Source organism: Pieris brassicae, chromosome Z (assembly GCF_905147105.1).
Source record: "Pieris brassicae chromosome Z, ilPieBrab1.1, whole genome shotgun sequence".
In the NCBI taxonomy this organism is placed as follows: Eukaryota; Metazoa; Arthropoda; class Insecta; order Lepidoptera; family Pieridae; genus Pieris; species Pieris brassicae.
In genome coordinates, this window is record NC_059680.1 from 5,603,990 (window position 1) to 5,631,182 (window position 27,193).

The window sequence follows — 27,193 nt, forward strand, 5'->3', positions numbered from 1 at the left end:
ACACCTACATATATACATATTAAATTATTTTATTAATGTACTCACTACTGATATTATAACATAAAGCAATGTTACCTCATTCACTTTAAGTAAACGGAACAATAACTCTTTTATAAATTGATAATGTCTGCTCTCTGCCGCTGAGTACATTCACTTTCTCATCTTCATCTACCGTTATTGTATTATTCCCGAATGTGTTTAGGGCCTACATGATCTTTCAGAACTAATAAATTCCTTTAAAAATCGTAAAATCGACTCTAAATTAACTAAAAGGTATTGATAAACAATATTGCTCATTTATATTTTAACGTATTACGTACCTACTTAAGTACTTTTTAGAACAAGGAAGTGATAAAATTATTTAAAAACACAGGATAATAATATTTATAATTTTTCTAAATATTGATATTTATGAAAATTATAATATTTATAATTATCATAAATATCAACAATCATATAAGAACTATACAATATAATGTGTAATGGTTTCAAAAATTGGTCTAAGATTTTATTTATACTACTACAATGTATATGTAAGTTATCAGTAACAGCAACCTGTACATCGATATCGCTGAGATCGCGGCGACACCTGCGCCAGCGCACCTGCCGCCCCTGATTCGCCAAAACGACCAGTCGGACGCGTCACCTGCCCACCGTAGATACTCTTTGTCGAATATTGATTGTCGATTTACCATACATATCTTAATAGCTTTTTGAAGGCTGTTTGACTCCTGTTCAACAATTTCATATAATTTGCGAGGTTGTTCTATTCATATTTCTATATTGGAATATATTTTTTTTAAATCTAGGTTAACTTTATTAAAATATTTTGAACATGCATTATTCTTTCTCAATTTGTAACGAATGCCTCAAATACTTCAACTCCATCTACCAGAAGCTAAGTAATTAGCACTTTAAGATTAATCGTCGAGAAAAAATACAAAAATTTCACAGGTGAACCTAACAAAGTTATATGATCACGAAGTAATTAAGACCCATTTGTCGCCTGGTGAGGCAAGTGTAATTAGGGCTGTATAAATTATTATTAATGATATACACTAGCTATGTTTTAATTACATAACCAATTTCACTTACTTTTCTTTTATAGAAATAACATTTTGGAGACGGACATAGCTCATCGTTAACGAACTATTTTGGCCCAAATTAATTTATGATTTATTAATAGTTGTTTTTTTGAAAACAACAACTAGTAACATAATAAAATGTCCTAACTTATTTTCAGCTAATAATAAGCAATAATTTGTGTATTAAAATGCACACCTTCTAAAATATCAGTGGAAATATCTAAAAACACCTGCTTATTTGACCTTGTGCTTTATTTTATATGTCGTATGTCTTTCAACTAAAATAAGATGGAATAATAATATGTTTACATTTGTGAGAACCCTATATACTTATCACACACGGTGGCAAGGTTTTGAGGCGCATACGGTGAAGCCTTTCCAATATAAGGGAATTAAAAAAAAAACACAAAAGCTGATTTGAATTTTATTCGATGGGACGGATATTTATAGCAAACATACAGATAAAGTTCACTAAATTAAGACTATTTTTTTACAAAATAGTGGATTGTTTTCTTTTTAAATACTTATTTCTAAAATTTAGTTTAAAAAAAAACAAAAAATTGTTCGCACAATTCACATTGACAATAAAAAAAGATTGAATTAATAGAACAATATATAGCTGTTTTTTAAACAAAAACATAGATTGAATACCTCGCGTTAAGACCAAGTGTTTTTAACTTATATTTGTAGTACTGCGCTCTAATGTACTAGCGACCTGTTCTGGTTTCTCAGGACATTTATCTCGGAAATAAATACAGTCTCAGTAACTTTAAAAAAATGTATCTCTCTTTTTAACATTTCTGTTTTGGAATAGGATCATAGATTATAGACTGCACTGCAGAATACTTAGTGATGAAATAATTTATTTAAAAAGCCTAGTACAACTTGCTACAACGAGCTTTCTTGAACTTAAACCTATTTGGACTTAAACCAATAGCAAAGCTTGGCCTGTTTTGTTTAAATTATGTTATTAGTTTAATGTTTATATTAATAAGTTTTCTGTTGTATTAGTTTGAAGTTACTGTAAGATTATAAATAAATATATTCTATTCAATTAAAAGTAGCAATTTTCCTGATCCTGATTGACATGACGTGACATATTTCCTCGTTTTCCTGAGGCCGTCATTAATATAAAATGTAATAATAATGCCGTCATATTCGTAAATATAAAATGGATAACATCTTTCTGACTTCTTGTTAATTTGATAATAATACATTTTATTACTCATAAACGAGGTATTTTCGTTGTATTTTCAGATGTGGAGTTCTGCGCTTTTTCCAACCCTAAAGGGTGGATCTTCGACCAGTCTAACCATTGACTGACCGAGAAGATCTCGCGAATTGTTACTGTGTTTGAGGGTACCCATAAAGTAATCGTACCAAGTCTAGGATTACAGGTCTCGTTACAGAGTGAAAACAATAAAAACATCGAAAAAATTTGTAGTCATTAATTAACACAATGTGACGCAAAATTTATTTACAGTGAACAATAAATCTACCGTTTCAAATAGTTGGGACAAGAACGACTTATAAATATACTATAAGCCAACATACAAAGGAGACAATTAGTATTTTTTGTAAAAATCCTGCAGTATATTGCAAATGTCAATTATGCCAAATTCCTTTTGTATACATTACAATGGCGAAACATTCTTTAGGTATTTACGGCTTTACGTACGTTTACGAATAGGGATTGCATGTTTTCAGCCTTCCAAACCAGCTGAGCATAGGAATATGCTGTTGACCAAATGCTTGATTTATTAAACGAAAACGTTCTGGGTTCGGCAAAATATTTTTTTCTAGCTGAAACCTCTTGTTACTCGTTAGCAGGACTTCATTTACAATTATAAATGAATAATACGCCAAGTAACCATCAGTGCTCCACGCACATAGTCAACCTTTGGGTTTGAGGCGAGATTAATCGCTTAGTATGACTCTCCCACATGTCAAAATATTGAATTTTTACCTAAAATATCTACCTAATGTCAAAATGTGCAGAGACAAACCCTTACATTGAAAATAGGTGTCAAAGAAGGATTCAACTGAAAAACCATCAGAGAAACAGATGCTGGATTATAAATTGTTGAAATTATAAACGTGACATATTTTAAATAATTACAATGCTTCCTCGACCAATGATAGTTTTGGATAATTATTTTCTAAAATTATTACAATAAAAAATTCTAGTCATGGCAGAAGCCGCCAATTCATCTCCACGATCCATGTCCATTGCTGGGGCTAGTAGGAGTTGATGCGTTAGAGTCATTATTAGAACTGTCATGTATGCCATTCTCCTGACTTTTGTCCTCATCAGTGGGACGTCTACAGAACCCGCAATGACCCTTATTTATGAGCTGAATCTCGAAGTCTTCCATGTAGTATAACTGCAACGTATGCAGTCAACCAATACATATTTTTACTACATAAGTCATTAACTAAAAGTATGTAATAAATTGAAGAATTAAAATATATCGTCATCATATACAGGGCGAAGAGTGCATCTATCACTATTGAATTTTCTCATTATATCAATTGATAGTTTCCAACCACATGCAATGTTTAGACTGTGCTAATGAACACTTTAGTATTACAATGTTCACAGTAAATAGAAAATACGTACTACCGAGTAATTTCTGGAATCCTCCTCTAGAATAAACTAGGACACAAATAATAATAGTATTATGTCCTAAAAACGTCTGAATATATAAATAATGAATTTCGTGTTTGTAAATATTTAGTAAATAACTTACATTCTGGCAGTAATCGCATGATGTGACAGGCAACTCGGGTAGCATATTTCTATAGAAAACAGGGGAAAGCCCGTTTTTCTGCAGGATCACCACAGCAGAAGGATTCAGTTGGAGTAAAGCCTTTCGACAACAAACTACAACACCGCTGTCATCATCCTGCAAGAATATCTTTTGTAAAATTGACTTTTGACGTATAGCAAAAAATCTCTTATAAGGCATGATTCATAGACAAGGCTCAGTGCTAATTATGACTCCCGTTTGTCAAATTCGTTGCAATCTTGACAGATAGTCTAAGTCACGTTTCTAAATCTTAACCTTTCCCTCTTCTACATTAAGGTCACTGATTTAGGCGTGCAAAGAACTTTCCGCATTATAATTCGGTATGAAGGCGTCTTAGAAAACATCTAGTTTTTTTTAATTATAAACTAGCAACAATAATATTGTTATCAACACATGAAACTCCATTGTAAAGTTTAGTAAATTACTTAAGGGATGTGACAGTATTCTCAAAAGATTATACCCTTAAAATCCAATTAATAAAGAGAGTAAGCCTAACAATATAAATTCTATATTTACCTCGTCGGTCTTATCTAGGAATGGATCTGACGAATCAATTTCGGGGTTTATTTTAAGTATCTCCACCCCATCATCGCATTTCTCTTCGGGTAAAAGCATTCGATCTATCAAGTCCATGGCCTCTTCATTTGTAATACCCTCAGCTGGTACAAACTGTACTAAGGGCAGCACTTCTGTAAAACAAAACATGTTGACAACGTCTAGTTCTTTATACAAAACCGGGATGAGAACTCAGGGTTACGAGTACTGACTGTAACGAGTGGAGAATATGAGCCTAGGAGGCTGTTGTACACGCGCGCAGGATGGACACGTGGTGATAGCTGATGATGTGGAACTATATAAACTGTCACTCAGGTAAAGCTGTAAACTATGTTGGTTGTTGCAAAAGTACAAGGCCCGTGCAAGACGCGAATCTACGGTCATGTAACCGAGACCGCAATAAAGGAAAAACAATAAACAATTGCATCTACAATAAAATATATGAAGTAAGAAAATTTACTAAATAAAAACGGCTTACGAAAATTAGAAAATTTCCGATCATAACCCACCGTAAGGAATCGAATGCGTACGGGAAGTGGGAACTATGATCCCCGTACACCAAAATCCAATACATAGCCATGTCTCCGGATTATACCCAGAGGTTAATTAATAATAATTGACCTCATGGTACATAACTGTGTTGAGCAGTGCTTTAGTGATAAGTGCAATTGTCAATGGTCGTGAATGTCCTCGCTGGACACACATATTTTATAAAATAATATTTTTTTTAGCAAGTTTACGCTACTATAGACATGGACTAGGCAATAGAATTCATTTTGTCTAAGACATGCCATAATCTGGAGGACATCCGATGTTTACCTTCACTTTACGAGCTTTAAATGTCATTATAATTTTTTGTACATTGTAATTTGTACACAGACTCGCACGCTTAAGCCATTTGGCAAACACTACCCGGTATATGGTACATAACAGTGATAATAAAGAGAGTAACTAGCGGTCATCACAGTTTCAACACGAAAACACACGATATACACTTTACTAATAGCAAGAGTAGTTTTTGGAAATTAAATCACTTACCATGAGTTGCCAATGAATAGGCCATCGCGTGGTTGCATCTGGGACAATGAGTGGCAAACATTGGCGTATGTCTGCGGCAGCGCCAACACAAAGGTGCGACTTCTTCTTCGGGGCTTTCGCTTGCGCCAACTAAACCGCCACTTTTCAACATCAGGAGTTCTACACTTTCCTGTTTAAATACCTTTGATGAATCTAATTGCTAGCATGACGCCCGTAATTAGGCACTTTTTTGACATGGCCCACTACGAATAGATAAATGAAGTTGGTACTGTACTAAATATCGATAGTTTAGTAATAAATTAACAAATCTATTAAGTATGATTGCTTAATCATGTGTTATCATTTGTGTTCCGCCATTACCCTTTCTGAGGTTTAAGTAATTTGGAAACCAGAACAGCAGTGCTTTGCGACATTATAAAATTTCTTCTATTTAACATAACATTGATATAGTTTTAAAAACGCTATGCACCAATTAATCGTATGTTATCTTATTAATATGTATATTTTTATAAAAGTATATTTTGTCTATTAATAATAAACCAATGCTTTCGGACTTTAAATTTTTATAATTTTTAAATAGCTTTCCGTCAAATGTGATTAGATTCGGGCATAGCTTTCGAAAACATTATCCACGACTCCAGTAGGATGGCAATCAAACTATAGCCACAAGAGAATTGAATGAGATTTGTATGATAAATAAAGTCATGTGTCCATGAATATCATTCAATACACAGTTAAATAAACTAACTAAACCATTCTTATCAACGGTTTACGTATAATATTCAACATGCAATTTATGTACAAACTGTTTATAATATATAGTATATTCCATGATGAACGAAACTCATATTCATAAAGACTTTATTTATTATCAATATTACTGTTATATAAAGTGGTTTAAAAGTCAATAAAAACAATCGACAATCACCAGAAGGCAATTATTATTTTATTTAAAATTTGGAACATAGGTTCGTTTACTGTTTAAAAAACTAATATTTAAAGATCATGTCAATGAACACAGAATACATATATACACGACGATCCGGCACATAATAAAAATGTATACCTATATTCGCAATGAACAAAACCCTGGTTTATCGATAATGTTTACGTAAATGCACAAACGTATTATATTCAAAAGTTTAAAACAAGTATTATAACGACAATTTACGTTACCTTGACTGAAACTGAATGACTGTCCATAATCAAAAATTATAATATTTTCAACACTGAAACATCCTCCCTATTTGTTTTTGCATACATAGCTCTAGCAACAGTTACGTAAATTCTATTAGAAATATACTCCTACTACAACAGACGCTACTTTTACACAGCATTATACATCTGCTAATTAAATTCATAGTTTTTTCAGAAGCATGACCACCTACTTGCCTATTAGATTAACAAATAACCATGAAACATATATTTGAGGCCCAGCCCTAAAAAGGTTGAAGCACTTTTGTTTTTTTAAACGTGTGAAACATACCTGAAACTTTTGTGGAATTTGTAGGCGTAAAATTTTATCCAACATCTTTCGAGCTAATAAGTTTGCATTCAACACTTTTGCCTGTTTCGCCATGCAGAGGTATAGGCAGCTGGATCCAATTAAGGTCAAAATAATTTTTGAAAGTTGACTTAACCTAAAGGGGTAAATCGTGAATATTTAAATAGCGGACACGACAGACGTTATCTATAATTTATTTTACAGCAAAACATTAATATGCTCATTTTTTTATAAAAATTACACATGTAATTTATAAATAATATAAGACACCATTTATACATTTTCTGAACTTCTACGGTCAAAGATCAAATTTAACCAAAACGCGTTCAGCCAATCCCGAGTTTTAGCGATTCTCGATATTTATAGATATCGTGTAAATGGTATGAAAACTTAAAAATATTTATTAAGAATAATGAAGGATAGAAGTTTATTGAAATAATATGGAGGAAATCATCAGAATATAATCGAACACACCAAAACAATGTGTGGTTTATAGTGAAAAGGAATTTAAAGGAAAACAAAAAAAAGCAGCACACTCTAACTATCCATTAAATATCTTAAAACGAGGTTTTACCCCGAGTAGATAATATTTAAGACAGCAGTGGTTTACGATTCCAATTGGACCTCAAATCGCCAATTTATTATACCGTATATTTTTAGCAATAGGGATTTTATTTTACGGTATACACCGACCCTTGAGGCGGTTTAAAATCCCACTCGTTTCATGTGTTTTGTTTAATTTTTAATTAAATATGTTTAAAAAAAAGTGTTTGCGTTTGATTAAAAGCTTATAAAAATTATTTGAATATCAAAATTCAGAATATATAAAAATAATAAATAGCTTACATACATACATTAGTAAGTGAAAGTACAACAGTAGATAAGAAACGTAACGACTTAGAAATCGAATAATTTGAAAGAAGTGGGGACATGACAGTTAAAAATTTCGTAGGAAAATCAACAAAACAAAATGTGCTGAATAAATGACCAGAGAGAGATGCATTTTTTTTTGTTGTTGTTTAATAATCATAATGATTTTATTTGTTTAATTGCGTTAATGTCATATCAATTGACTTTAACATAGTCAATAACTAGATTATAATTACGTATAGGTACGATTTTGTAATTTGTTTTACGTGGATATACATATCAAATACAAATTAAAATAAGTATTATTATTTAAGGTAAATCGTTATCTGAGAATATAATTAACAAGTCAGTCGTACGGGCTTGTGAATTATAATCTCTGATAAATATACTTAGTGCTAAGTCTCTGAATTATACACTAAGAGAATAATTAATAATAACATATAATTATTGAGCTCACCGTACATAACTGTGACGAGCACGATTAGAAAATTTTGTATATTTGTAACGAATAACTCAAAAATACTTTCACGAATGATGTATTCGTCATGTCTTTTTTTTATAAAATAAGGGGCAAACGGGCAGGAGGCTCACCTGATGTTAAGTGATACCGCCGATTATGGACACTCTCAATGCCAGAGCGCTGGCGAGTGCGTTGCCGGCCTTATAAGAATTTGTACGCTCTTTTCTTGAAGGACCCTAAGTTGAATTGGTTCGGAAATACTTCAATAGGCAGCTGGTTCCACATAGCGGTGGTACGCGGCAAAAATTGCCTTGAAAAACGTTCAGTCGTGGAAGGTCAGACGTCGAGGTGATACGGGTGGAATTTTGTATTTATCTATGTCTTACAAAGGCTATATTTATTTAGATAATATTAAAAAAAAAATGTCTAATCGTGCATTGCAGACCGCAATTCGAGTACTATTCGTTGAGATATTATATAAAAACTCATAAATATCTTCACTGTCTTCCGTAGCCAGACGGGCAGACAATTTTTGTTATAAAAGGATACAACATAGAAATCCCAGGTGGTGGATCTCCATCTATTAATGCGAGTACATATCTCGCGGCATTTAGTAGTGCGTCTGGTTGGCTGAGAGAGAACGGCTCATGGACGCATCGGTGTACGTTGTCGTACGCGTGATACATACGAGCTAACCGGTCATTGTGCGTATACTGATGCAGCAGTGTACTGCGATCCCTGTACGAAATGTTTGTAGTCAAAGTAGATATGATTTTATATCTTATAGTAGTTGCAGTAGCAATAAAGAGCAGTATTCTATAGGCTTTTGTTCGTTTATTCGAACCTCGGTTGTAGACGATGTGCGCATTACACTCACTCGTACGGTGAAGGAAAACCTCTTGAGGAAACTGACATGACTTAGACACAAAGTCAACAGCTTGTGTTAAGCACAGAATGCTGATCGCCTACTTGCCTTGGCATATATATATATATATATATAATTATTTTTACAAATAATTCCATTTTAGTTCCAATATTTATGAGTCAACTAGATGATGTGACATCCTCGCTTGCGTAAAATGAAAAGATCTTCGATTATTCCTCAGAACCAGGAATATTTTTACGAAAACAGACTATGCCATCATTAATCGAAATCGGCTAAGCGGCTGCAGTGTACAACAGTTTTACATGGGAAATACTTTTAACAAATTGACAAGTACTTATTACCAGTAGGCATTTATATTATTTTATAGGCACACAATTCTAATTAAGTTTCTGAAAAATAAAAGTTTTATACAAGGTAAAGTTCACCTTAATATTAAGCAATAAAGTACAAAAACTTTCACGATAGCTCAGTCACTAACCTGTCATCAGCTATCTCCAATATTTGAGCCGCGAGGGAGTAATGCAAGAACCCTGCATCGCTAAATCTCTCTTCCATCGCCGCGTTACGTACGAGCACGTTGAGAACACGTATTGCCGTCTGAGTCTCGCCAGCCATATAATATGCTGTTATTAAATAAATATATACACAATTCTTTACCTAGTATTATAAATAAAAATGAAACACAATGTGTTGCTACCAATGCGAGTAATATTTTAAAATTATTTTCTTGAACTCTGAAAAGATTTCCCTTGTTTAATTTAGTTATATTTATTACTTAGGGATTCATTCTAGAAATGGAAACACTCTGTATGGTGTAGCATAGCAAAATGTTACATATGTTGGTATGCACCTACTAAAAACGTAGACTAAGTAAAATAATTATATTAAGTCGAAACGAAGTTCACCCCCGGTGAAGATAGTAATACAAAATAATTTATTAAAGCTCAATCTGGTTATTATTGTGTAAATTATAATATTGTCCTACATAATATTAATAGGTCAGGTCAAGGAGTAGTCATGAAAATACCTAATTAGAACACACAGTTCCAATGGTGTATTTGGTAGCTCTAAATGCGTATCATCAAATTAGAGATATTTGGTGACCAACATGTTCGGAACACAAATATTAGCTTAGTATTATAGTTTTATAACTATTTCTTACCCACGCTTTGTTTAAATTCGTAAATTTTATACACAAATAACTTATTAGATATCTCATAAATAACACGTTCTAAACATACAATAAAAGAATTTAATATGTATTATATATCATTTATATTTAATGATACGATACGGAGAGCTTATACAAGAATTTGGAGGGCAATCAATTATTATATATAGGAGATTTTTTTTTAAATTTGTGTAGTAACTATTTAGATTTGATAGAACAGATGGCAAACGTACGGGAAACTCAACTGAAGCTACGTGACACTATTTGGTACGGTCGTTTCTTAAAGGACCCTTAGTCGAATTGTTCCAAATAGTAGTTGTTGGATAAATAAAATAATGATATGGAAATAAATACCTCTTTGGGCTTCAATAAATTTATTTTCCTGGACCATTTGATGCGCATAAGGTATGTAGACATCTTCCTTGCATTCTGGGTGTTCGCGTGCAAGTTCGAACGCGCGCGGCCATTCGCCGGCGGTCACGACCAACTGCGCCACCCTCCTGTTAATAATAAACGACAATTATATACAAGGGTTGCAATGCTTTGACAGTATCTGTTAAAAATCTTACGGCCCTGGATTACAGTACTAATATTTATTAGTTTATTTTTTATAAATACGCTGCGACATCTACAATCAGCGGTTACAAATCACATCCTATGACGTCACACCCTGTAATGCGCTTAAAAAGTTATACCGTAAGACTTTAGCCAATGGGTAAATGGTAATTCGGCCGGGCCGGGTAAGACTGGTTGACGATCCGCTCTTTAGGTTGGAGGTACAGTATGCTCCAAAGGTTGAGTGCTGGCTTAGCCCTGGGTTAAGTCAGTTCTGTCAAAAGTGCTGCCCAAGACTGATCACGCTTTTGTTCTAAGCTCAATGTCCTCAGCCCCATATAGGAGATATAGGACTGTAAGTCAAGTAAGTCTCTACACTATAATTAAGATATAATTTATAGTTATCTTATATTGTTGACACGATACTACTTCTACTCTTTGGTAACGTTACGCATTGGTAACATTTTGCTATATATTTTGTATGTATGTGATAATTTGTAATGTGGTGCAACCATTTCAACAAATATGCAACAAAGATGAAATCAGGAGATGGTAGATGCTAACGAACTTTGGGACAGTACCAGATCAAGGTATCTCCATCCTTTGAAACTTTTTATCAAATTGAAATACTTGATTCTAATCGTTGACTTAGTTTCAGATATACATATTATTGTTCTTGGAAATATATTCAAACAACTTCACATACATACCAACTGGTTAATTAAACCCATTTTTTTCTAGTTTTTATTTGTATCAAAAATATTTCTATAACATTAGTTTGTAAAAGGTATAAAATTACCTATAATCTCCAAGGCGCTGGTACACATCTGCAGCGGTTGCATATTCTTCCGTAGTCACCAACGCTTCAGCTAAGTACCGAAGGGACTCACTCGAGCCCTTGTCCATTTTACGAGCCAACTCTATAAGCCTGGTACAAATAATAATTTTAATAGTGGAGCCCGAAAAACGCCGTCCTATACGTCTTACGTATACACACGTCTTAAATATAAATAAACCATTTTATAAAGAAATTCACTAACAAAAAAAAAATCATCGAAATCGGTCAATCCGTATTATATATATGTAAAAATACTAAAACTGATACAGACTCCTCGGCTAAGGATAGGGCTACTAGTATTTCCTTAATTCACTCATAATTTATATATATATATATATATATATATATATATATATATATATACCCTTGTAATCTATTTAGTTATGTTACTTATACAATATAAAATGAAACTATTTTTTTTTAAATATGCCTAACGGTTATAGAAATTAATAGTTAAATAGTTAGAAATAAATAATATAAACAAAAAGAAACGAAAACCCGTCAATTCCAGGTGTTGCTCAGGTTCAGAACATTGCTCAAAACCTCATACCTCAGAATAAATGGAAAGATGATATAATTATTGAAAAGGAAAAATAATAACTGTTTATTTAAAGGCCATTAAGACAAATAAAGCGTCGCCTTTGAGTAACCGAATAAACATCAATCGTAAATTTTAAAGTGATTTTTTTTCTATATAATCAGTTTAATCTACACTAATATAAGAAATATTTTCCGCCAAAACAACAGGGCTAATTAATAAAAAATCACCATAGAACCGTTATCCTTGATGAACATAGTCTATAACTCTATAGCCTATATAGAACAATATCATATTTTCAAATAAGTTTGGGTTCCATATGAGATTACTATTGTCTAACCCATGTTATGAAAAAGACCAATAGTAATTCCTAAATCACGCAACTATTCACAAAAGAGCAAGAATACTACAGTTTTATAGACGGCGATCAATATCTAGACAAAAGTCCGCGACAAGTCTCACAAAAAAATATTATTTAAGTCCATTTATCGAGAAAATCTGTATGCTATAGAACATCGTGCTAAAACCACAGCTAGTTTTTATATAAATTTACTTTTATATGAAATTATATTCTGTGCCAATTTGCAGCACTTACATATCCCGTTTCCCGCTCTCAGCCAAAATGGCAACCGCGTTCCGTACGTCACCCGCGGCGAGATACATCTCAGCCGCAGCACGTGGTTCGTTGACACGACGCGCCCATTCCGCACGTCTACGTGTCAACGCCGTCAAACTTTCACCTTCGCTGACAAACTCCTGAAATAATCGGAAAAAATCAGCAAAAAACTTTATGCGTATTAAGTATATCCGTGCCAATTCCACTTAATTTCTTCAAAAAACGAACGTACCAATTTTTAAAAGGCCGGCAAGGCACTTGTAAGCCCTCTGGCGTTAAGAGTGTCCATGGGCGGCGGTATCAGTAAACATCCAGTATTCTAAAAATAAAAGTAAAATAATTCTAGAAAATTCCAACTTCTGTGAGCTACAACGAGTTCAGAGTACGCTGAGAGTTCACATTTGCGATGTACTTAATAATATTGTTACATGAAAAGGCCTGCAATTTGGAAATTTGGCGCCGTTACTACATGTGCCTATGACTAGAACTATTCTTATAAAAAGGTCACATATGCATTAAGCAACAGACCTTTTTCACTATCTGTTGAGTTTCTGAGTTAACTGACAATAGTTCTACTTATTTAGTATCTATATTTATAATTAATAAATATTTTTTTGCTTGTTTTATTGACGTCTGTATTTCTCTTAGGAATTTGGTCACCCGTTAAGACTTAAAAAAAACTTTATCTATTCTTTTACACCGCATTATGTACGGAGACATTTCTGTATATTTTCAATCATTTTAAGGGTTCATGAATATGTACTATACAGTGTTATATAAAAATAAGTGTTTTGTGATAAAAAGTATAAATTTATTTACCTGTGCTTTTCCAAACATACGTAGATCGACGTACATATCGAGGACTTTCTCAACTCGTGCCAAGCTTTGATACGATCTTGCCGCTTCAGCATATCTTCCTCTATATGCTAATACATCTCCAGAAATCACTGCTTTACTCTCACCACTATCGAGACGTTCCTTAAATAAAATAAAAATAACGATGTTGATGTGGACTGGATTTTTTCAGTCGGAATGAAAAGTACAAATTAGTCTTGAGAGATTAATTATCATTTTTAAATTTAAATTTATATAACTTATAATTTTTTTTTAGCCTGGCAATCTCTCCAAATCGGTCATAGAAAAAAAAACAAAACATATAACATACCTGCAATTGATCGATAAGGTTTAAAAAAACAATATTCTCGCTCCTTTGAAATGCTTTCCGAGCAACTTCGAATGCTAAATCTTCTAAAGCAGCATATCCAAGTCTCTCCCAATCTGATGCTGTTATCCCGAGACATGCCACGGCATATGCTTCACTACAAAAAATGTTTTTTTATGGAACAGGAATTACTAAAATATAGCAAGGGGGCCGATGGCTGACCATGCGTCATACTCGTGAACGGGTACTACTTGTGGTGACTGGTCGGACTTGAATTTGTGAATGCGGTGATATCAGTTATTTCCACTACGTATTTGCGTGTTGTTCCCACGATAATAATAATAATTTATTGCAAGAATATGGTAAAAAAATGTGGTACAATAGTAATTTCGCATAGTCTGCCATACAATGGCGCGCAAATTTGTCTTTGAAGGAGTTTCACATTTTACATTATTAGTCATACTAATGTATGTGCATGGTCCTATTTGACTATGCCTACTGCTTTTAGAGATTCGTAAATTTAAATTTAAATACTGAGTAGCACCACAAGCCGTCGACTTTTTGGGTTTAAGCCATTTTCTTTCCTCACTATGTCTTCCTTCACAACAAGTGTTAAATGTGCAAAATCCAGTCGAACCTACGACTAGGGATGAGCCAAACCAATTTTGGCCAGAGCTTAAAATCATACTATTATGAAACAGTTTTGACATATTAGATTTAATTTAAAAAACAAATTACTTGAACATCTTCTGTTGGACGTATTGATGAACAGCGTGAGACAATGGGACATTGATGGACTGCATCGCATTTGATTGGAGACAAAAGACACGGCCTCCCTGAAATATATAAAATTCGGAAAAATATTATTGGCTTTGGCTTGGCTTTATATAAATATATATATCAAACCCCTTGCTTCCATTACAACAATTTTGCAATTTCTAAAGAAAACTTCTACTTTTTATAAAACCAAAGCCGTTATAGTAAAATGTGTTTAGGATTAATGTGTAAATAGAAAAATAAATAATTTTTTACGTTTACAGCCTGATTAGTCAAGAAATTAATAGTCGATGTGACGTCATCAAAAGCTGAAATGTAAAAACTATGCCTATTGTTTTGTAATGTTTCTGTAAACTGACCGAACCAAACTTCAGATTATTAACTAAAGTAATCACCTATCTCTTTTCTTTACAACATAAACACAATTTGACAGAAAGAGATGAAACACCATAATTTGAAGACAATTGCATTGAACTAATTTTTACGAATAAGGGGAATTTCGAATAATAAGAATGTAACTAGAAATGACATCTTACAGCCGTTTTAACACGACACTTCCAATCGTTTTCCAAACTATCGGTAAAACAACTGATATGAATAAAATTTTAATATGAAATCATAATTTTTGTACGTAAATCATGTTTTTTTCTCTTTAGCCTGTAGCGCGGGAAACACGCTAATCAACTTTGACTGGACAAATTACAAAACGTCATCAACAATCTGTGCTTAACACTACATATGTGTGCCTGACATACACACACACCCTTCTAACACTCACTCACACACGCGTACATTCCCTCTCCCACTATCACACTCACATACACACACTCCAACATACACCCATACAACTTTATTTCTACTAACTAGTTGACTGCTTTGTTTTGTTTTACTTTCCTTGTTTAAAACGTTAAATTTGTTTGCCTACGTACATATGTATGTACTTTTTGTTACCACTCAATATCACTTTGCTGTGAATGGAAGCCTGGTTATCCATATCACAGGGTCCTACCCAGTTTGGAAACCAGTCTCCCAATACCTTCTCAACTGTAATCTTATTTATTGTTGTAAATGTTATATGGGAGAAAATAAATAAATAAAAATATGACGTCATACCCTGGAACGTGTTATTAAAGTTATTCCAACCGCTAAGGATTTATACCACAACTGAGCCTTTGAGGCCAGGAAGTCGGAGGAAGAGCTGAACCTTACACAGTACACTTGACGTCTAAACGAAAGCGTTTTGTATATTCAGGCTTCCATGGTTCGATTTTTCGATCTCATTCACGACACAATTGGCCGTGTCTATGTCGTTTTATTTATGATTTGAATAATACATACATATATAATAGACAATACACAATAGCCAAAAACGAAATACACATTTAAACATAAACACAGCTGTTACTAAAATATTTTTTAAATTTATTAGCATACTAAATTTACTTTCTTGTATTTTTAATGTAATCTTTAAAAATAGACTTTATTTTTATAAAAGACACTATACCTGGAAGCCCACAACAGAGCCATTAAGGGGTTGTGTGGCAGCCGGAAAGTTGCCAGCTTTTATCGAAAGCAGATCGCCGCCAGACAAACACAGCAAATCGTCAAACCATAAATTCCATGACACTGATGATATATTTTCCTCCTAAAAAGTATAAAATTAAATAAGCGGTAGCTGTAACTTCTAATTTATTGCCATAAACTGTTACATAAAAAAACATGCTCCAGGTTCCTAGTGTAGTATAAACTGTATTATAGGACGCTTGGACTCTCCAGTAACATTATATAAAATTTCTATGTAATCTCGTTTTTGACATACGGGAGCACGCGCTAAGTCTCAATTCTGAATTTCAGCCATCTTGCATTCCCAAAACGTTTCCAATGACAATTCAATTTTTTTTAAGGAGGATACGGGCGGCCTTGTCCCTAACAAGCGATGTCTTTAGTAAGACAAAATAAATACTAAGGGTAAAGTGCCAAAAAGTTCATAACTAAATCCGAAAATTAAAATTATACATAACAATGTAGTGTACATTATATAATTACAAATTAACATCTAAATTGTAAGATTTATTAAGACAGCTTTTACTGCAATGTTATTATGAAAATATATTTCATAATTAGATTCATATGTTAACAAAAAAACTTTTATTATTTAGAATTAACTAGAAAGGTCCTTCTTAACTTTGGATTGGTATTTTGCAATGTAGAACAAAACCCGAACCACTAATAACGTACGTAAATTCTCTTTAAAATAATTAAGCAGCGAAAGGCCTACAGATTTTCATTACACTTTCCAGTAAATGTAATTGAATTCAATCCACACTTACAACATACAGTAGTTCAGCTGAGGGCAATGAATACACTCGACAAACGGAAACTTCGTCTACAACAGCCAATCTCGTCCTGGAAACATTAATGTCAAGGCACCGTACACAGGCCGGAGTCGTCAACAACACGTCGGAGTTGCCCGTGCTGACTTCAACTTGCCATATCTGAAATATTGCGATTAAAAATATTACTAATTTTTAACTTCGAATACTCTAAACCAACGTTTCCCAATCGAGGTGTCCAGTTTGTTTTAAAAGAGGGTCACAGTATGTCGAAAAATAATAAATACAAACTACATATACGTACAAAAGATTCGTTAAAAATAGCGCGCCTGTTATATTAAACTTTTTGGCTTTTTCGTGGGGCGCGACATGAAATTTGGTTGAAAATAAAAACTAATTGATATAATAGTATAACATTTTAGGTCTATGCCTGTAATTTCTTGATCTTATTCGTGATCATTGATTTTAACAGACAAGTATCTTAAAGTTTTGGGTCTAAGCCATGTCCCGGTTTTCTCGACGTTTCTTTACAGTAGCGAGTGTTAAATGCGCACATAGATAGAAAGTCCATTGGTTCGGTAGTACTAGCCACTAATCCAACCATGCTCAAATATAATTAATTAGAATTCCTAGTTCTAGTAAAAATGTCTATATAACGAGTGGAGATGAGCCAAAGAGGAAAGAAAAACAAAGGTGTACAAAACCTGGACACTTGCTGGTATTTAAAATTAGTAAACAATTTCACACCCAAATCAAGGAATGAGTTACGTAATCTAAACTTTTGAATATATGATACATTTTATTTGAGATACTTAAATGCGCCTGTATATACATAATAATAATTTATTTATTGTAAAAAACTCGTTACATAACTGAGAACTTCAGGAGCCTGACTTTCCAGACATCTAAGGTAAGTTAATATAAATTTACTGATACTTACTTCGCCATTTAGAAGACCTAAAAGTAATACTTCTTGGAGACATAAAGTAGTTACTTTAACATAACGGATTGGTGTTGGCATCTCCCACGATATTGGAATATTTACCCCGACCATCGTCAATTTTGTGTCCTGAAATTTTAAAACATCATTTACCTATTTGTCGGCGGCGGTGGTTGGAGTGATATTCAGATAAATGAAAGTCTTTGTTGGAAGCTAAATGTCAACTGTCTATAATCGTTTATAAAATAAAATTAATAGTGAAGTTGCGACGCTGAACTAAGAAAAAACTGTAACATAACTTAATTATGGGTTCTTAAATGATCTGTTAACTATAAAGAAAAGTATAGTCGACATATCGGAAATTATTGGAAACGAGAATATTATATAACAATTTATGAGTGTATGAAAAACTAAAGAGTAAGTAGGTATGTATGACCATGCCTACCCAACCCGACTTCACCATCCACGATTGCATTGTATGTTAACCGCTTATCATTCATCCGTTCTACATGGAACAGCCATCTAAGCGTTTCGTTTCGTATCACTACGTCCACGTTTATACTACAGTAGAGTGTTTCACTATGGCATGCTATCTCGCAATGTTTCCACCACATATAATTCTTAACGCTCTCATTACAACGCCATTTATTTTATTTCCATTATTTGTATGCCATACCACACAATCACTACTGTACGTTAACGATGGGACAAGCACGTATTTTAAACCACATTTGAGATTTCTTGGCTATATATAATGGAATACAACGCCATTTACTCTATTCACAGCATCCACTCTTCTTTCTATACGGTAAAATATATAGAAGTACTGAATCAAAATATATTTTGCTTATTTATCGAAGAATAACAACCGTCAAGTTCTGAATTGCAGCGAATAAATCAGGTTTTAGTTGTAAAATATATAAAAACTTTGAATTTACAAATAATATATCTTTACCACAGAAAGGTAAGTAAGACCGCTGCCGTGGTGTTAAGTGACCATCACTCATACTGCCATAATGATCGCAAGAATTGGTCGAGTCTGATTGGAAATGTTTTAATAGGGAGCTGGTTTACATAGTGGTGGCGCGCAGCAAAAGTGCCGTAAAACGCTTAGGTGTGGAACATCAGACTTTGGTGGTATTTCATATTATTATATAATCTGCCTCATTAGCATAATTGAATTATACTATTCAGCGATTTAATTATCTATTTTAATAGTGTTCAGAACAAAAATAAACAGCTTTATATTCTATTTAATAATAGAGTTAGCATAGATAATCAAATGTTGCATTGTCTCCGAGTCATAAGAATATATAATCTGTATATCACACGGAATTTTAATATTCAATAATATTAAAATTCCGTAAAATGCCAATGCATTTTTATAACTTTACACTGAGGCTGACTTTTGGATACAGTACAGCCTCGTTTATAAAGTTATTCATTAATATATACCTTCCTAGCCGCGACATACTGTCTCACGATATGCGCAACACAATGAGTATCTGTTGATATTCTATGTACAAATATTTGGTAAGAACCATGTACACAAGATGAAGAAAAAAAAGAAATGAACACATGAAAAAGTGTACCACAATTACGACACTTTACATCAACATATTTTTATCATTACTGACGTGACAAAACTGGTCTTGCATGTCTCGCGCGCATGTGTGCGTGCACGCAGGTATCCTGGGAGTGGTACGTTAGTCAGAGCTTGTTATAGGATACCCATATGTTAACTTTTTACATTATTATTGTAGTCGTAACAAAACATTAAATAAATTCACTAATTTAAAATGGTGGTTTCATTTATCTACTCCATTATTCGTAATTACGCATAAATGATATTACAATTTTATTAATATATTAAAAATTGCTCCAAATCATAAAATCTAATAATTATCTGTCACGTTAACAATATTTTAGTAATGATATTTTTTATATTTGTTTTTGTTTAAAATGAACATAACGTTTTAAATGAATTTTTAGACACAAAACTTATATTTATATATATGTCAATTTGTGCGTGTATTTATAATGAAACTTCTCCTAAACGGCTGGGCCGATGAAACGTTTTATGTGTGAATTATTTACATTTACAATTAGATGTTTTTTCTGTATTTTAAGACGCGTGTACAGGGCAACATTTATCGGCTTCGCCAGTTATTTATAAATTAATTGTACAAATGTTACCTGACAAAGTAATAGTGAGTCACTGGTAGCAACTAGTAATGAACATTCAGCCTTCTGCATAAGTTTTTCTTTCACACGATACATCATCCCGTCTGGACCCGATTGCTCATAAATCAACACTCTCTCTGGTAATTGCACCTGAAATGATATAGAAATATTTAAACTATACACTTTTAATGCACTAATAAACCATTTTACCGTATTAGTAAAAGCCTTTAACTCGTCAATTATTTGAGCAGAGTATGTTTGACAAATTTTGTTTGTACATAGCAGCAGAAATAATAGTTAAGTTTTTAAGTTATAAATATTACAATTATTGTTTGGCATATATGTACGTTCTACGTACGCGCAGCGCTGTACGCGTAGATTAGATGCCTCGCGGGTCCAGACACGGAAGGAGCACGTACGCGCTCGCCGGAGTGCACTGATCGCAATAATTGATTTGTATACGATCGACGAGAATAGACGTACGTATAATACATACACCACTAAATACAGCCTAAAATGACTTTATATATTCCCTTTGTTAGTTCCAATCCATATATTCAATGGTGCCGTGAAAATCAAGGTTGTGGTCAAGTCTTGCCCGATTGTCCACAGTGAGATAAGTTGCGCGCTATACCTTTCCGATACTTATATCTTTTTTTGTGTGACCCGTATTAGACTAGAACGTCAATCTGAATAAAATCTAGTTTCAGAAGCTATCAAACCATGCTTGTCATTATTGACAGCGCTCAAGACTAGATTCTGACTTGAGATAATAATTATAATACGGACGTTAATGTTTCTTTCTTTAATAAGACGCTTCAGTTTACTGGTGATACTTACTGCTAATCTATGTTTATATATCGCTATCTTCTGTACTTTATCATGACATTTAATTCTCACTTTTTTCCCAGTTGTAAGGTGTTGTATTATAACGTCGGTCATGTTTTCTCTGTACGCATATTTTTCACGGTACAGACCATGTACAGTGCTCAAAACAACTTGGTAGCACCATAGACTACCATCTTGACAAGCTAGAGCCTATAAACACATTGTTAGCATAGAAAAAAGTCTAGATATATTATTTCTTTTTAATTCCTCATTTACTGAGTAATAAAGATGTCAAATGTCAATGCATTTTCCTTAGTCTTATACCATTTTTATGGCTAATGTAAGCGACATATGTGATACGGGATATTCATTTAATTACAAATAATTATAATTGTATTACTAGATAATTATCTAGTTTTCATATAAGATATGTTTATTGATATATATATAACACTAGTGAAGAGACGTTGTACTGTACACACGTCTTAAACAATCTAAATCATTAAACAATCCACTCTCAAAAAAAAATCGTTTCAGCCGTTTAGGAGTTTAACGGACGGATTCGAATTTAAAAAATATCTCTTCATTCATAAACAGAGGGTAACCTACCAAAGTATTGAACGTTGGTGACGGTGTTATTGACCAAACCCATTCGTGGTCCGTGGTCACTACAGATATACCCTCCGCGGTCAGGACTGCCCATCCACCGACGCCCCCAACTAATATCAATGAATCCACTACTTTCACGGACAACGCCGATATACCTGTAAAATTTATACATAGCAAGATATAAAATGACGTAAGAACCATCGCGGAATTTGAAATCGCAGCAGCGCTAAATTAGATTTTTTCTTATGTTCACAACACATTTTAGTTCGATATACTAATTAATAAACGTTGGCCTCGTGGCTTCAGCATGCGACTGCCAAATGATTAAAGTAAGGGATGCAATCTAATGCCAAGAACTATAGGTTCCTTTTAGACAACCCTATATTATTATTACATCATATGAAAAACATAATTTGTATAAAAAATGACGCGTAGAAAATGAAAAAATATATTTGTTCGCTCAGAAAGGGATGCAATCTGATGCCAAGAATTATAGGTCCCTTTTTGGGACAACTCTATATTATTATTACTTCTTATGAAAAACATAATTTGTATAAAAAAAATGACGCGTAGCAAATGAAAAAATATATTTGTTCGCTCAGAAAGGGATGCAATCTGATGCTAAGAACTATAGGTCCCTTTTTGGGACAACTCTATATTATTATTTTTTCTTATGAAAAACATAATTTGTATTTAAAAAAATGACGCGTAGCAAATAAAAAAAATATTTGTTCGCTTATCCGCGCCATAGCCATGTCAATACACTTTTCGCACAAGCTCCAGCTATATGTAACATAACAAATAGTGGTTTTTGTTATTTTGTCAAACGCCATAGACAATGTTACACAACATACCATTAACAGAAACAAAATCTTGTCATTAATGAAATCAGTAGTGAAGCAATATACAATTTTAAATAACGAATATTGGTACAGTACCACACTATTACTAGGAGTATATACATTTTGATTTATGACAGTGAGCATCCCATCTCGTGCCTTGTTTTGAGATTAATCCCGAAGCGTAACATGACATGAACGAAATGAAAATATAATCAAACTTTTATATTGTAAGATTCCCTTTTGGCCCTTTAATGGGAAAACATAGACACCGCAACAGAAAACAAGATAATATAAGATGAATATTTTGCCTGTTTCAATAATTGCAGAGGATTAGAATTTACGCTCTTCTGCTATAAAAACTAACAAGACTCCTTAAGAGGAATTATAAGAGAAGTATTTCAAATTTTACTGCGAGATTAGATAGATTGAAGTCATAAAAAAGAGATGGATCTAAGCAGTTTTCATAGTTTTTGGAAAACTACCCGAGATCTCGCGACATTGTAATTCTTAATCCTACATTAACGATCTCGGCTCGATATTGCATTCCCTAAATCCAATATTATATTATTTCTGTTTATTTTCACATAATACTACTACTATAGAGACTCAGTATGGGTTTGTAATACCTATATTTCTCTCCTTAGCAACTTGTTGACCGAGCATATCATAAAATGACAATGTATCAGTCCAGTCTGCAACTACAAGTGTATTTTTGAAGAATGCTAGAGCCCAAACAGCAGCATCTCGTTCTATCCTTTGAAACTCATCTCCAGCCTAAAATATAATATGTTGAAATAATTCTTACATTGTTCAATGAGCTAAATGAGTACCAGAATTATATTCTATATTTAGTTAGGTTTAACTATCGTCAAACTCAAGTGAATGAGGACTTCATTGTGCATATTTTCATAAATATTTATTTAATAGACAAGTAGGTGAATATAGCGTGTGCCTTTCAACACTCATTTATTTATTGTATAAGTGATCTTAATATAAAGGAAGTTGTTGTGGTGGAAACACAAACTGTGCACAGTTTTTCTATCCACCAGGACGTCGAACATAATTAAATCATTAACACACATATATATATACTAAGGCCAGTGACATATAAACTGTAAATTTATAACAATCAAACCATTCAAACGATTTAAAATTGCACGTAAAACGTCATAAACAAATCTAAACACTGACGCGCCATAGATAGCCGACGCAAGAAACCTGTTCTTGTCGAGAATTCTCATTCACATACGTTTTAATGACGTATATAGCATAATTTATAATTGTTTGACTTATGTAGTATTTTTTTTAATTTAAATTTAATATTGATTCTTGTTATATTAATAAGAAGTGTAGCTGGTATCGAGTTCATTAAATTTGGAATAATGTAATCTAATGTTTTTTTTTCCCATATAAATTATTGTATTTGGGTAATAGAAATTCGTTTTTTAATTTTCTACGTGTTGAATAGTGATAGTGAGTTTTAATTGTTTTGAGGTAATTTTCTGTAAAGTAGTTTTCATTTAATAATCCTAGTTGCACTTTCTCGTGTATAGGTATAATTTTGAAAAATGCAAATTGCTTTCTGTAGTCCTCTTTATATTGTGATTTTAATTTTATGGGAGCAATTGTTTTTAAAAATACGTATTTGTATTGCAAATATTTGATTTAGATAAGTATTGCATGTTCTCCCATAGCTTGAAAGTCCATATGTTATAATGGATTCGGCTAGTGCTTTGTATAATAGTAGCAGAGTTTTAAGAGGTATTTTATTTTTTATTAAAGTGAATTTGGCAAGTATCGCTCTTAGCCGATCACAGACAGAATTAATGTGCATTTTCCAGGACATTCGGTCATCTATTGTAAGCCCCAGGTACTTATGGTTATGAACTAATTCTAAGGCGTTGCAGTTGCAGCTTTTGGGGTACGAGTTATAAGAATGTGCACATATATGGTTGTGTAAGATTAAGATGGGTGTACGTGAGCTTAGATTGTGACTAGATCGGATATGCATGAACTTTGTTTTGTTAGGATTTAGTACAAGTCCTACGTCGTGGGACCATTTAGCCAATGTATCGAAATCAGATTGTAGCTTAATGATAATTGTTGTGTGAAATGAACCTCAAGCTTAAAAGCAATTAAATATGTGATGAACTGCACCAAATAGAGATTCCACATACCAAACTATTAAGTAAATATACTTACTTTATCCCTTAAAGAAACTTTTCCACTTGCCAGGCCTATAGCTAAATATTGTCCATTCAATGACCATGCACAGCTTGTAATTCTCCCTGATACTTTTACTTTTTGAACTGCCTTAACATCAGCAGACCAGAAAGCAAAATCTGACAATGCACATGATGCTAAGTGGTATGTCACTGGATTATATGCCAGACATTGAATCACTTCACTATGGCTATAATAAAAAAAAACACCCATTATTCTATATATTTTATGTTGTTGTTATTTATTACATTACATACACTGTAACTACTTTTGTTTTTTCTTAATCAAACATATGTTAGATACAGGGAGGTATATGTCTCTTTTATTTGTTTTATGTAAAAAACATTTTAAATTTCATGTTTTAATGTGTTACTTCATACTTGGTTACATGTACGTATTATATTACAAACTATGACCACAACTTTGCCTTAATGATATATACAATTATTACAATAACTATATTGTTTAAATAACATATTATAATATGTTACTTTTAGAATCATATCTTGTTTATCAGCAGTAAAATATAACAATGTAAAGTACATTTAGGTGTAAAATCAAAAGCACAATTGCAATTACAATTCAGTAAGACAAACACCTAATTATGTTCCAATTCCATCTACCAGCTACTGACTTTTCTAAGTTGAAACTTAAATAAACATAACACCACAATGTTGAAGAATACTCACGAATACTTGAGAATTCCCTCCATTTTAGAATTCCAAATTATTACATTTTTATCTGCACCACCACTAGCAAATTTTTTACCGTCGCTGCAGTAATCCACTGAATGTACTGGTCCTTTGTGGGCTTGGAGTAATTGAACAAGTGCCCCTTCCTTAGGGTCATACACCATTATTTTCTCACCAGCACCAACTACTAGTTGTGTACCATCAGGACTAAAGCATATTGTTTGCACACTGAAAATAAAAAAAAGGGATACGCTAATCAATTATAAAAATCGTTGTGTCGATTTTATCACAACGCTACAATTTAAGAGTACAACATTATTGTTATTATTTTAAAATATAAATTATAGACACATTACAGGCTAATATCAGTACACTTGCAGCATTACTATAATTACTGATTTTAATAAAGTAACTCACCTGGAGCACTCGATTTTATCAACTTCGTGGATTTTATTAACCCACTTCGGTACAGTTCTCATTTTGGAGCTCAAGATTTATTCCATCTTCGAAATATCAAAACTACTAACTTGAAAACTTTACAGAGGCGTGATAATAATGTATTGATTGCTTGTGATTGCGCTACAACTCAAAATAAATTCTAATAATATGCATAATTTAATTATATTCTAATAAGTGTAATATCGATGTTTGGACTTCGGTTAAGTTTGTTGTGTTTAATATAACTGTTTGTACTGATACTGTTGACATGACAATTGACAACCAACGCCCTCCCCCCGTAGTTCGGACCTAATTAATAAATTAAATTTTACACGATACATTAAATTCCATAACAAAAAACTAAGAAAAAACTAGCATAGAAATTGTGCTGAAATATAAAAAAAATCACTGCACCATACTAATGTATGCTAAACACAAAAATCTAGTTTTTTACTGGCTAGTATTGACTTTTGTCGACATTTAAAAAAAAATTAAATCGAGCGGTCACAAATTTTTAATACAGTTTATGATTAATGCTTATTTCAGTTATTAAATGACTTGAAAACGTTTACAACATGCAATACAATGCAAAGAAAGAAACTGCACTCGTACTTCTCCAATAACTTCCAACAATTCCAATCCTGACGTTTTTTTATGCAAGTTCAATGCCTATTCAAAATCCGTAGCACTGATAGTAATCTCGTAGTAATTATCGAGGAATGTTATATATTTTGTAACTACACAATGTACTGTATTTAATGATACCTCTACTTCATAGTAGCTTCGAGAAACCACAGCATTTGCTACAATAGTATTGGAAGTTGCAGAGACGGGAGCAGTATTTTTTATATTTTTATGGAGGTTCGATGACTCTCGATATCCGCAACATCGAGTTCACTGTCAAGCAAGAAATCAAGCATATGGTGTATTATTTATATAAGGTAAATGTTAGTCGGACTAATATGGATTATATTTATAAACAAACATATTAAATATTTTTTTTAATAAATAATTTGCCACGAATTTGGCAATGTAGGCCGCGACAATCATGCATTTCCTTATTGTGAATTGGCCGAACCATTGACACCAAGGTGCTATCGATGCCAACTTTATCAACTTTATTTTTTATGGAATTCTGAACTTGTATTAAGTCCATAAAAAATTTGACGATACTTATTATGTTATTTATTTATTATATATTTATTAAAAAAATAAAAGTATGGTGACTGATATATTGTG

At 32.8% G+C, this 27,193-nt stretch overlaps 1 protein-coding gene across 1 annotated transcript; it reads right to left on the reverse strand.

Annotated features, from left to right (window-relative positions):
- Nucleotides 1–1,655: 1,655 nt before the first annotated feature.
- Nucleotides 1,656–26,178, reverse strand: LOC123718771 (intraflagellar transport protein 122 homolog). The gene is made up of 23 exons (XM_045675550.1): nt 25,934–26,178; nt 25,514–25,744; nt 24,804–25,014; nt 23,228–23,375; nt 21,760–21,914; nt 21,163–21,360; nt 20,335–20,472; nt 18,139–18,267; nt 17,196–17,360; nt 16,370–16,510; nt 14,827–14,924; nt 14,092–14,245; nt 13,746–13,904; nt 12,906–13,066; nt 11,734–11,862; nt 10,734–10,879; nt 9,687–9,831; nt 8,872–9,060; nt 6,975–7,083; nt 5,489–5,657; nt 4,412–4,584; nt 3,836–3,991; nt 1,656–3,469 (listed from the first exon to the last, which is right to left on the reverse strand). The coding sequence occupies exons 1-23, from the start codon at nt 25,993–25,995 to the stop codon at nt 3,293–3,295; spliced, it is 3,543 nt and encodes a 1,180-aa protein (XP_045531506.1). The 5' UTR covers nt 25,996–26,178; the 3' UTR covers nt 1,656–3,292.
- Between the last annotated feature and the right edge of the window lie 1,015 nt (nt 26,179–27,193).